Source organism: Penicillium cataractarum (assembly GCF_028827025.1).
Source record: "Penicillium cataractarum strain IBT 29864 chromosome Unknown utg000008l, whole genome shotgun sequence".
NCBI classification, from domain to species: Eukaryota; Fungi; Ascomycota; class Eurotiomycetes; order Eurotiales; family Aspergillaceae; genus Penicillium; species Penicillium cataractarum.
This window is the reverse complement of record NW_026622744.1, coordinates 1,795,676-1,808,294: the sequence shown is the minus strand read 5'-3', so window position 1 is coordinate 1,808,294 and position 12,619 is coordinate 1,795,676. Positions and strand designations below refer to the sequence as shown.

At 52.8% G+C, this 12,619-nt stretch overlaps 5 protein-coding genes across 5 annotated transcripts; 3 read left to right on the top strand and 2 right to left on the bottom strand.

The window, feature by feature from the left end:
• Positions 1 to 787: 787 nt before the first annotated feature.
• Positions 788 to 1,345, top strand: N7496_009790 (carboxymuconolactone decarboxylase family protein; the record flags this gene model as incomplete). Its single annotated transcript, XM_056702703.1, has 1 exon — positions 788 to 1,345. One exon carries the CDS (start codon positions 788 to 790, stop codon positions 1,343 to 1,345), a length of 558 nt encoding a protein of 185 aa, XP_056551703.1.
• Positions 1,346 to 3,964: 2,619 nt separating this feature from the next.
• Positions 3,965 to 6,477, top strand: N7496_009789 (uncharacterized protein; the record flags this gene model as incomplete). Its single annotated transcript, XM_056702702.1, has 2 exons — positions 3,965 to 5,690; positions 5,747 to 6,477. 2 exons carry the CDS (start codon positions 3,965 to 3,967, stop codon positions 6,475 to 6,477), a joined length of 2,457 nt encoding a protein of 818 aa, XP_056551702.1.
• Positions 6,478 to 7,129: 652 nt separating this feature from the next.
• Positions 7,130 to 8,542, top strand: N7496_009788 (putative C2H2 finger domain protein; the record flags this gene model as incomplete). The annotated part of the gene is made up of 3 exons (XM_056702701.1): positions 7,130 to 7,292; positions 7,359 to 7,738; positions 7,793 to 8,542. 3 exons carry the CDS (start codon positions 7,130 to 7,132, stop codon positions 8,540 to 8,542), a joined length of 1,293 nt encoding a protein of 430 aa, XP_056551701.1.
• A 906-nt stretch (positions 8,543 to 9,448) lies between these two features.
• On the bottom strand, positions 9,449 to 9,840 carry N7496_009787 (TMEM14 family protein; the record flags this gene model as incomplete). Its single annotated transcript, XM_056702700.1, has 2 exons — positions 9,449 to 9,781; positions 9,838 to 9,840. 2 exons carry the CDS (start codon positions 9,838 to 9,840, stop codon positions 9,449 to 9,451), a joined length of 336 nt encoding a protein of 111 aa, XP_056551700.1.
• A 396-nt stretch (positions 9,841 to 10,236) lies between these two features.
• Positions 10,237 to 12,216, bottom strand: N7496_009786 (MFS transporter; the record flags this gene model as incomplete). Its single annotated transcript, XM_056702699.1, has 5 exons — positions 10,237 to 10,832; positions 10,907 to 11,786; positions 11,929 to 11,957; positions 12,094 to 12,117; positions 12,174 to 12,216. 5 exons carry the CDS (start codon positions 12,214 to 12,216, stop codon positions 10,237 to 10,239), a joined length of 1,572 nt encoding a protein of 523 aa, XP_056551699.1.
• Positions 12,217 to 12,619: the final 403 nt, after the last annotated feature.

Sequence of the window (12,619 nt, the reverse complement as noted above, 5' to 3'; positions counted from 1 at the left end):
CTACATTGTAGCATCAGTTGTGCACTTAAAAGTAATCTTAGTAGTCAATAGACCGGTGGTGAGGTTGTGTAGTTCCAGTGGGTGGGCTGTCAATACTTCGAACTACATATATATTCCAGCAGTATTCACCACTAAGTGGAATGACGGCAGCTCCCTGAACCCCCTCCATTAAGCGTCGAGGTAGGCAAAGCGAAAATTATGGATAATGCTTACCAGACTAGAAAAGACATTTGTATTCGATCCAGGCGAAATATCACCGAGTAGCAAGATCAATATTGACTGGCCGGATCAGCACAGCGGCGGGGTGAATATGCCTCGTTCTGCGGAGTAGTTGCTGTATAGATCATGCTCTTGACCAGATCTCCTGGCCAAATGGACGTGGTATACTACTAAAGTATCACTGGTTTCTGCAGCACCCGATTCAATCCCGTCAACTCTACATGTGTGGAGCGGACCCTGCGTAAATCCACGGCGAGCGCAGAGTCATAGCCGCGGTAGTCACTCCCAAAAGCTCGGATCGATCCCGCTCGGCGGGACCATGCGGGGGTCGCGATACCGAACGACATAAGTATTCGCTCTCCCCCCACGAAGAGACCTTCTCAAGCCATTGACTTCTTTACTTTCAACAGCGATTTCACAACTAGCTGTTCTTTCTCCTCCAGATAGCGCGAGTCCCATTCTGCGAATATTCCGCCGTGACTAGCCGACTAACACACTATCTAGATCCCACTACCGTCCTATCCATATACTCGAGTACCCAGTCTCAACACCACAGCAAGCCCTCACAATGCGTCTCCCATACGTTTCAGACCCTCCACAAACAACCACACCAGAGGAAGCCAGAATCCTCTCTAACGTCCAAGCCCGCCGTGCTCCAAACCCCCTCCTCCCCCTCGACCTCGCCCTCCTACATTCCTTCCCCGTAACGGACGGATGGAACTCCTTCATAGGGGCAATCCGCACCCGAACCAGTCTCTCCACGGTGACCCGGGAGCTCGCAATCTGCCGTGTAGCGGTAATCAACGGCGCGCTCTTCGAATGGGAACAACATGCACCACTCCTAACGGAGGGCGGACTGAGCGACGAGGCGCTTAAGGTCGTCGGAGATGCGCAGGCTGATTTGGATGGCGAGCTTGCTTTGAGCACGTTGAGTCCGGAACAGAGGGCCGTTGTGAAGTATACCGATGCTATGACTAAGACTGTTACGGTGCCTGATGAGGTCTTTGCGGAATTGAAGGGTTGTTTTAGTGATAAGGAAGTTGTGGAGATTACGGCTACCGTTGCGGCGTATAATTGTGTTAGTCGGTTTTTGGTGGCGTTGGATGTTGGAGAGAAGAATCATTAGTTAGATTGTTGTTGGATGAGTATAGATGTGGGAATGGATGCATTTTATATCATGTCGAATAGAGAGTCCATTCGAATCTTGCGCTTTGTTTTGATAGATCGTTGGTCGTAGTGAATATAGATGCCATGGATTTGCCATAAAAAGCACAATGGTATCTTTCACACCATGCTCCAACACACGTGGAATCAGAATTACGGGTAAGCATTCAGACCTTGAAGAGAACGGCTCGAGGGCATATGTTGATCTTAGATCATGCAGGTTTGTGGGAAATTGTCTGGAGAGGATGTATTCGTGTCAGCGTCCACTGGATATACCTCGCGGAGGGTGGAAGGTCTTAGCAAGGTCTCTTCTAGTCCCGGAGATGTATGGACTAGTCTTGTCTAGACGTGTGAGCTTCTGGGTGCAAGCATATCGTCGTGGTATTCCCTAGTGAAACAAGCCATTAGCACAAGTAACCAGAATAATAAAATCAAGCAAATCAACAAGTCCATGTGCAAAAAAGAATATCATACCAGCAACCACCCTAGCAGATGCAAGACTCGGAACTGATCTCAAAGGCCTGGGAGACCAAACCAAGTCTCTCGTAAGCAGAAACAATATAGTTCAACAAGCTTGACGTCAAGGCGTTGGGGAACGATCGAAGCAGCGTCCACGCGCCACAAAATCAACCCGACTGTTGTGCGACCGAAATATCGCGCGTTTCGTGTAGGAGATCAACGTGGGAAGCACCGAAAAAGCATCTGACAATATCCCAACCGTGATACGATGGCCCTGCAGATGCGAGTCGGAGATAAAAAGTCAAGTCTAATATTGGCGGTCCGTGCTTGCAGGATAGACGATTGGAACTAAGGGGCGAGACGTTAGGAATATTACTGGTCTAGTCTATGCTCTGTGTTTAGGGGTCTCTGTTTTTGTGTCTACTAGATTAAGGACTTCAAACTCCCGTGGTCGCGTGCATTGCAGAGTCGACTGAAAAGTACGTGCTTGTGCGAGTATAGACTTGCCCATGCGGTCCCCGGGTGCATTAGCTGTCTCTCCCCTTGCGGCAGATGGGGCCATGACCGTAATATGGAACTGTGGATGGACCGGATGGTAATTATTGAGGCCTTGTACAGTCTACCTATTCCAAGACTAGGAGGAATAGGCATTGACCAAGATTGATTGTTGGATGTGCTGCTGACTGCACAGATTTCCGGGACTTTCCATTAGGCTCCGGAATAGGCGGGAGATTAAACGGTCTTCCATGGAGGGGAAAGTTCTTCAGGCAGCTGGAAGAATTGACTATTGCTGCTTTGGAGAGGGGAAGAAGACAGGAAGATGTAGACTCGTTTGCTGCCTTGGAGAATCGACTTGTAGCCTAGGAGTCCATTCTCAGCATGAACCAGAGTTTTTCATACTACAGTATAGAGTATACGGTACTCCCGTCATGATACTCGAGACTAGCCAGTGGCTAACTAAATGGCAGCCTGCTGATTGGCTCCAAGGCAGCCTGGTGGAGCCGGGCAGTGGTCTAACGCTATTGAGGAATCTCCCTACCAAACAGCCAGCAGCACTACGGAGGCAGCCCCAGGCCTACTCCCGACTACTCAAACCTCCAATCCTGTACAAACTAAATCTGCCCTCAAATCTCTTCTTTTTAAGCTTCATCCCTCTCCCTCTCCAGATCCCTTTTCTCCTCCAACTGTTTCTCCAACTCTCTCCTCTCTCCTCAACCTGCTTCACACATCGCCCTTTCTCATTCTTTCGCTCTCGCGGTCCCTCGGCTGTGAGATCCTTTTTTTGCCTTTCTCATCTTTCTCAACTACATCAACCACTCTCTCCCAGTTGTTTTCTCCAAACAACACGCTTCTCCTCTCGCGAGAAATTTTTGACGAGTTCACCCATCATCTCTTCAAAAATTTCTACCTCCTCTCATCTCTTTTCTCTTTCCCCCATCTCCCGCGGTGGTTGTTTTCCCATCCTCAACCACCCAGCCTTCTTCTTCTCTCGTTGTACACATCCCTGGCAGTCCCTACGCCAGCGATCTGTACCCTCTCGCACCAGTTCACCATTAATTGGTGGAGACATCTCAGAAGAAGACCTCTCCCTTAACCTTCTTTCGACCCTTTTATGGTAAGTCCCCGTTGTCGCGTGTCTTGTTCGTTTTTCCTCCACTCTGCCACTGCTCCTGTACTCTGTCAACTACACTTCGGGTCAGATCCTGATCCACACAATTTGCCGCGACCGTGTCTGCATCTACCCTCTATCCTCCCCCTCATGAATCACTCTACGGAATATTCCTGTCTCGTCGATTGTTTTCATCTTGTTTATCAAATTACGCGCTTTCGATTTCTCGTGTTTTCATGTTTTCTTCTGGTCGTGCCATCCTCACTCCCGGGCGACGTTCCGGATTGCGCTGCGATTACTTTACTGGCGTCTTGGCACCGCAAGCGAACCACCCGAAACTAACTCATCTATACAGACCATCCCGCCATACGTTTTCTCGTCTTCACGGCACCACGAGTGCAACGTTGGCCCGGTCTAGAGGACCCTCAGACTGGGAATTCCCTTCCCTGTCTTTTCTGTTCTTTTTCTTTTTCTCTTTCTCCTTCCCTTCCTTCTTTTCTCCCTTTTCCAAAAATGGCCCCTATCCCCCGGGTCAATCTCGTTGATATGGACAACCAGTCCTCCGACGTTGGCGACAGCCCTGTGCGTCGCCAGTCCTCTGAGCCATTCCGCCGACCTCAATCAACTTCCACTCAGATCTCTGTTTCCTCTGAGCGGACCCAACTTTACCGGTCCTCTGAGCACCGCCCAATGTTTTACCCATGCGATTGGTGCGGGAAGCTCATCGAGCTCCCAAGAGACTCGAGCCTCGAGGAAGAGGTGATCAATGCCCACGTCCTCGCTCACCACCCTGAGCGACTGAAGGGCCAAGTGGGGTATGATGAGGTCGAGGATGACTTCGACGACGACGAAGAGGAGGAAGAACTTGACGGCGGTGATGATGAAGACGGTGACGTGGCTGCCGAAGCTGAAGAAGCCGAGGCGGAGATGGAAGCCGATGTTCTCGACGATGTCACTGCTCGAGAGGAAGACGAGCTTCACGACGCCGAAGCGGACGAGGAAGACCTTGCAGAGCCAGTGACTGCAGCTCCCTCCGTCCACGGCGATCAGAGTGACGCGGGACACGGCCCCATCTTCAAGGCCTCGAGGCCTTCTCTCAAATTCGCCGCCGCCAACAAGCAGAAGGACCCCGACTCGGCCCGGCAGGAGGGTCTGGACAGACTTATCAACAAGCTGTCCAACCCTCGGAGCAATTTCCCAGAGGAATATCGGCAACGAGTCGCAGCATGGCAAGAATCCGAGATGGATACGCGCCTTCCGAAGATTTGGACCCTCCACAACGTGGAGATCATTTCCCCCGGTTACGAACAGGAACGAGCCAAGGTGGACCACACCTGGCAACAAGCGTTCCAGGGGGCCAAATCCAAGAAGCGCGATGCACCGGAGCCATTGATCCGGCCGGACCCCTACAAAAAGGTCAAAGTTGACCGGGGTCAATTCCTCGCTCTGAACCCGCTTGACGACCTCGTGGAGATGCTGAAGAAGCCCGACCAACTCTCGTATGAAGAGTTGTACGCAGCCACCGAAGCTGCGGGCTTTGCGATGAAGATCTGGCAGGACGAATTCCTGGCCCTAGACAAGCTCTACGTGCGAGCACATCGCCACATCCGCGCTCCAATCACCGAGGACACCAAGCGTGAGTTCCTGCAAGCCGGGAAGAGGAAGAGCGGGCAGCCAATGGGGCGACTCCCAGAACCCGATCTCGACTATGAGGACAAGAAGGAAGCCATGTTGTACGGTTACCGGTACACACCCTTCCAACTCAACACCGCCACCACCGTCAGCCGCATCCCGCAAAATCCATTCGTCCAGGGCGGCTTCGTGCCAACCCCTGCACAGGGACGAAAGATGGCCTCCAAGGTTCCACCTGGAGAGCGCAATCCGGATGACTGGCCGGCTGTCGTTCGCGACGGTGTTGAAATGGTCCCCAAGTTGTGGGAGGAGCCCCAGGCGCCCGTTCAGGCCAAGGTCACCCGCAAGCGCAAGGCGGCAGCACTAGAGACGACATTGAAGACCGACACAGAGGAGACACAGCAAGAATCTCCTGACGCGGACGAGACCGAAGAAGAATCAGCTCGCCCACCAAAACGTCGTGCTCGGGGAGGAGCTCGTGGAGGTCGTGGCCGTACTGCCACCTTCGAGGCCTACCAGCCCGAAGAAGTCTCTGCTCCTGTCGTTCCTGTTGCTCGCGGTCGTGGCCGAGGCCGGGGTCGTGGACGTGGTCGGGGTCGTGGTCGGGGTCGGGGCGCTGGAAGTCTACCAGCTGAGCCTCATGCATCTTTTGATGCAACCCAGACGACCACCACCGCCACGCAAACGATAACTTCGGGGCGTGGGCGCGGTCGTCGCGGCGCAAGCACGGTTGTGAGTACAGCCACAACCACTCCGGTGGCACCCCCTCTGCAGCTTCGCCAGAGGAGTCCACACCATCATATGTGGACATTTCGCCAATGCCGGAGGCGCCCGCGGCGGCCAAACCTGCCCTCGCAGTGAAGAAGGAAGTGCCCGTGGAGGATCCGGAGGAAGCGCGACGGCAGAAGATCGCAAACTCGAAGAACCCAAAGCGCACCAAGGCAATGCTGGACCATTGGGAGCGGTTCAACCGTGAAGGTCGAATCCGCAACCCCAAGCGGTCCAAGGCGCAGATCGAGTCCGATAAGGCAGCCGACGAAACCCGCAAGACCAAGGAGGTGGTCCCGGGTCGTCTTCGCGCTTCGCCGTCGTCGCTTGCCCCGATCCCCGCGGGCAACCTCGCCCCCAAGACCCCCATGGGTATGCCACCCATGGTGGGCGTCCCTCACCTGGCGCCGGGTCCCGTCCCTGGCCCAACCCTGCCATCGCTGAGTATGTACGGTGCTCCAAACCCGTACGCTCCGCAGCCCCCGGTGGCAGGGTTGGGTCAGCCAATGCCCCAATTCGCGCCGTTCCCATACCCGGGAGGGTATGGGATGGCACCCATGCAGCAGGGTCCGCCGCCACCCCCGCCGCCGCCCGGCCCTCATGACCCTCATCACCGAGGTGTCTAGGGGTCGAGGCCTCTCTTTGCATAGATGAGGTGAGCGTTGTTCTGTTTGTATATAAGCAGAGCAGCGCTCACCTTCATCTTATGTACAACATCACTTTAGGCTCGCATAGCCACTCATCAGGCTTGCATAGCCACTCATCAGGCTTGCGAGGAGGGTTCGATTTGGGTCACTTCGGTGATCGTCGTTTTTTCTTTTCTTTTTCTTTTATTTTTCTCCATTTCGTTTGGAGTTGGCGCAATTTGCGTCTGGGTTCTGGTTCTGGGGTTTGGTTCGGGTTCGGGGTTGGTGTGCTCTTAAGCACACCCGGTGTACATCTACTGGGAGGACGGTGTTTTTTTCTTCTTGCCTGGCCTTAGAGCCAGATGTGTATTCTACAGCTGGTTTTTGTTTTTTTTTTTCTCCATATTCTTATTTTGTTCGTGTATGATAGCCAGCATGAAGCCAAATAAATGGCGTTGAGAACAACCTTAGGTGTCTATCAATCACGTGCATAGTAGTTTTCCTGTCACCGCTTTCGCCCAGCGCGAGACTGCGTCACTTCAGTTCCTAACTTGCCCCATCCCATCCCAACGACATAGTCGGGGTTATTTTCATCCACATCTAGGGACTGTTAAATCATCAAATCTGCCAGTTTTCCATTTCAACAAACACAATGGGTAAGAAAAGACGTGGTCCCACGCTGGAAGAGCTCATGGCTCGTCCATGGTGCTACTACTGCGAGCGCGACTTCGACGACTTGAAGATCCTCACCCTACACCAGAAAGCGAAGCATTTCAAATGTGATCGCTGTAATCGGAGACTAAACACAGCTGGAGGTAAGTCCCTCGTCTATCTATGCGACAGTATCTACCAGTTTCGAGACTAACACCATGCGCCTTCAGGTCTATCGGTGCACATGAGCCAGGTTCACAAGGAACAGCTCACAGAGATTGAAAATGCCCTGCCCAACCGGTCAGGCCTCGATGTGGAGATCTTCGGTATGGAGGGTGTTCCTGAGGATGTCCTCCAGGCTCATCAGCAGCGTGTGGCGGCTCAGTACCACCAGGCTGAGGCGGAGCGACAAGCCGTGACTGGTAACCCACCAGCTGGCAGCGGTGCTGGTGGACAGCCGAACAAGAAACCCAAGTTGGAGGATGTTTCGGATCTCAAGGCGCGATTGGCCGCGCATCGTGCCAAGCGTGCCGAGGCTGCTGCTGGCGGTAGCAGTGGAGAGGCGACACCTCTGGGTGCTGGGCAGTCTGCATCCACCCCAACGTCATATGTAAGATATCTATTCTTGAGGGGATGCTAAGCAAGACTAACGGCTTCTTTTCAGGGACAACCACCAGCTACAGCTTCACCAGTATCGCAACAGCAGCCCCCAGTGCAGCTCACATATCCCCCACCATACGGAGGCGCCGCAGTCCCTGCCGCAGCTCCCTATCAACAACAGACTGCCAGCCCAGTTTACCCGGCATTCTCTCCACCTGGTGCTGCTCCTTACGCTCCCTCGCCGACTGGCGTTACACCCTATGCTCCCACCGGCTATTCTCCTCAACCATACCCCGGCCAGCCTGCCACACCCGGCTATGGAGCTACTCCCCCTCCCTTCCCTCAGCAACAAACACCTCCAACAGACACCGGCCTTCCTCCTCGACCCGGCAGCTTGCCAACACTCGCCGGTCTCCCGCAACGACCTGCATTCGCCGCCCCTCCCATCAACGCGCAACAGATGCAACAGATGCATATGGGCCACCCAGCTCCGCCCACACCAGCCACTGGTTACGCCAATGGCAATGCAACTCAAACGCCTGGTCAGATCTCGTCCTCCGTTGACGACCTGATCTCAAGCGCAGCCAAAGAAGCTGCAGCACCTGAGAAAGCAGCTAAGAAGGACAAGACCAAGAACACTCGAATGATCTACTCGGATGAGAATACTAGCCCCGAAGAAAAAATGGCCAAGCTTGCACGATATGCATTCTCACGATCTGCATTCCAGCAGGAGACAGCCCTGGGCGAGATCCCGGCTTCGGTCGTTGTGGGTACAATTCGCGACCAGGATACCGTTATCGATCCGGCGCATTAGAAAATGAACCCCTGAACGAGGCTTTTATCGCATTACCATCGATCGGAACGAAAATGAGACCGAGAATCGGACGAGACTGATGCATGGAAAGCTCGAAAAAACGAAAACGAAAGCGCCTTTTTGTGCATTAAGGGAGATGGATGGATGATCGGGGCCACGGACTCCAGCTAAGTTCGACGCATACTTCTGGCTACGCATGAGAAATTGGTTTTTGGCCGGTCGATTTTCTTTTACTTGCCCTGATCCATTAGTAGTTCTGGCGAACAAAAAGTTTGAAACATGAGAACGAGCAAGACCTCTCCTATTTGCCAATGCCGATGCATTGAGGAGCTCCCTCGATCTACGCGATGACATGTGGGCTTGTCGGTGAGTCCCATTGGATTGGCTTGTGTCCCCTGCACAACTACTCGAGGTCGCCAGTGAGCTGTGATGAAATTGATCAGACCGTACGTCTTTCTGCCCTTGTCAAGTCTTTTCTTTTCCTTTTTCCTTTCTACTTTACCTCATAACTTGCATCTTTGTTTCTTGTTCGATGGCATTTCAGATCTGGACTCTGGTCTGGATAAGGTGGGTTCTTCTCCCTGCAGGATCGACAATGTCATGCCACTCATGATGTAAGTTCTATCTATCTTTGGCGTTTCGGAGGTAGGCCAATTACCCTTTGATGGTTTCAATGCACGATCTAGACATTCTTTATCCTATTGCCCAGTACCAGTCCAATTGTAGATATACGACTCCGTCCAATATGGTATATCTTCGCCCTTCGAAGATAATAAAAAGGCCTAATCAACCAATCAATGGCATTGATAGAGTATCCTCGCTAGAAACAGCAAAGAAAGTAAACCCAGCCCCGTGTGACCATCAACCCCTCACCAAGTATCATACCACCCTCGACAAATTCATATCTTAAACCCTCTTCTCCCTAAGCGCCAACCCAAAAACAACAACCCCATACGTCGCCAAAACACTCAACCCCATCGGCACTGGCTTCCCACCCGTCTTAATCGCCCTTGGAATCGAGCTCCCACCCAACACAGTCGAAGCCAACAACCCGATTTCCTCGCCGTAGGATTGACCAGCGCGCAGGCGCAGGAAGGCGAGGAGGTAGAGGGCGCCGACGGAGAGGCCGGCGGCAATGGAGGGGATTGAGCCGGTGCGGGCGTAGCCGATTGCGCCGCCGAGGGAGGTTAGGAGGGAGAGGGCTAGGGCGGAGGTTGTTGGGAGGGGGTTTGGGGAGGACTGTAGGTTGGAGGGTTAGTTTGGGTTGGGGGAACTGGAGGGGGTGATGGGTGTACCATTTTTGCGATTGAGTGTGTGAGGTTTGGCTTTGAGGGATGTGTAGAGAAAGGGGATAATGTTGGAGGTGGATTTATTTACTTGGAGTTTGGAGTACAGGAAGGTTACCTGGGGAAAGCACCGGGGCATTAGTCAGATGACGTGCGGAGTCCAGACCCGGAGGTTCGGAATGCCGAGGCCGAAGTATATCTCCATAGGGCAAGTAGTTGAAGAGCAAGGAAACACAGTGTTAATAGGTAGCTTCCAACAAGTCTCATTTTATACAATCTAGTACTATCATGCTTATACAAATTTTAATCAACCGTGACTTCATGCTCATGCAGGACATAATCCATAAGCGCCCGAAAATATGCTCATCACGTCAACAGCTTCAAATCCCCAACATCGCAAGGATCTACTCAATCCCCACGAGTAATATTTTTCGCAGTATCCACCGAAACTGCAGTAGCACCATATCCATTAGCACGAGGCTCCTCCACAACCTCCTCCTCTTCCTCCTCCTTCTGCCCCCCATAAGGACCATCCTGCTCCACAATCCAAAAAGCAGGAATAACACTCGTCAACCCCAACGTCCCCAACAACCACCAAGGAACAATAACAAAGCCCTTCTTAATCCCCCACGAGAAAGCAGCTCCAATCAAAGCCGGACCCGCCGCACGACCCAGCGCACTGACACTGGTTCCCACACCGTTCAATGTGCCGAGGACCGACATGCTGGAGGCCGAGTTTGTGAGTAAGATCGTGCAGCAGGGGATACCGAAGACTGTTGCGCCGAGTTTCGCGAGCATGAGGACTAGGACTGCTGGGATGCGCAGGCTTTCCGGGGCTAGGGCTGTGAAGGGGGTGATGAAGAAGATTATTGGGAGGAGGATGGCGGAGAATTTGAAGCAGTTTAGGACGCCGTACTGTTTTGCTACGGGTGGGAAGCAGAGGAATTGGATGACCATGCCGATGACGCCGATTATGGTGTAGAACATGCCGATCTGGGGGGCGTCTGGATAGTTGGTTAGTTGTGTACTCGTGTGTAGGTGGTTACGCAAAGTGAGCTCGTAGGGACAAAGAACTGACCAACGCCGAATCCACTGGCAAACTTGAATGGTAGTTGCACATTGGGATTATCGTGGAGGTCCTGGACAGGATAGTGCAGGAAGACTGGGAAGACCGAGTCAAAGGCCATGCCGAGTCCCGACATCAATGTATATGACAACAGGATCAGTTTAGACTGGGGCGTGAAGATCTGAGACCAACTCGGCCGTGTGACGGGTTTCTTCTTCTGAACTCGCGTTCCACCAGGAAGCAAAGTCGTGCGCTCTTCATCCAAACCCTTCAACTCGGCTTGACGCTGTCTGCGCGACATACAGGGTCTCGTAAGAGCCTTCCCCAGTGCAAGACCGGGATCATACCGATCCTTCTTCGTCTCGAGAGTCTCCTCCAAAAACAAGAATCCAGTCGTAATACCCACGATAAAGAAACAAGCCGATGCAAGATTCGGCAAGGCAAAGGGGTAATTTCTCAAAAACTCAATGCCCCCGAATAACCCGGGATGTTTCTCTGCCGGGCGCGCTAGAGCCCCGCCAAATGCAGGACCGAAGATACTCCCAATCGTCCAGACGAGGGGCATCAGGCTAAAAGCGCGTGGCTGCAGCTCCCGCTGTGGCACGATCTCGGCGACCATCGTGCGCAGGATACCCACGTTACCGTTCATTAGGCCGACCATGGCGCGAGAGATTAGAACCATCGTCAGGGTTTGCGACATGCCCAGCATAATGGAGATGAACATCGTACAGGTCAGACCTGTCAGGATGATCGGTTTGCGACCGACATAGTCGGATAGAGTGCCCCAGGGCACGGCCATGATGGCCTGGCTCACGGATGCGACCGCCGTAGAGATGCCAGCCCATTTGGCGACTTCGGTCTTTGGGACACCGACATATTCGATAAGTTCAGGCTGGATTGTATACGTTAGATCTGAATGTAATTTCTGCTAAACAAGTGCAAAAGTGCTCAAAAGAGGGGAAAGCAGTTGGAGAAAATATCCAACCTCGGCGAGATGGCCGAGGTTTCAAAGGCGCGGTGTGGTTGCGACGTACCAAGTAGGGCAGGACGGAGGTGAAGACGACTGTTTACCCGAGATAGATGGTTAGCTATTGCTTATTGGGCCAGCAAGAACCTAATTCTCCATCTGATAGATCCCTCGATCTACCAAGATATTCCATATCTCATAGGTCCAAAGGCCAGGGGAGAGCGAAACCTACGTGGCTCGGCAAAGCGACATATTGCTAATAATTCCCGTCAGTTTAGAAATTTGCAGTTCAAGAAACCAAAAAAAACATACAAAGAATAACCAGCTGGCGCACGGGTAGCTTTGCTTTTTGCATTTTCTTTTTATTCCGTGCTGTTCGTAAATGACGACAGCACTCAACACCCCAACAAGAGTCAAAAAACGAGCAAAACGCAAAGAGGAGTCGAGGAGAAAAGAGAAGAGAAGAGGGTCGGATGGCGTATTCACAGATCGGTGACCGCGTCGAGGGTCCGAGCCGCTGCCTGATCGGTGCCGACAGCCTTTTCTAGACTGAGTTAGACTCGAGTCCACTTCGTTACTGTTGGCTTGATACGAGGGAGGGGGAAGATACTGTAGTTTTCGGGCTGTCGGCAAAAAAAGAGTCCCCACTTTGGCGCCTCTTGGGTCAGCAGTCGTGGGGTTGCATTTGATCGAACAAAGTACGAACAAGTAAATGCACGAGCACTGTATATAGCAAGGGATATCGCCATACAAGGGAT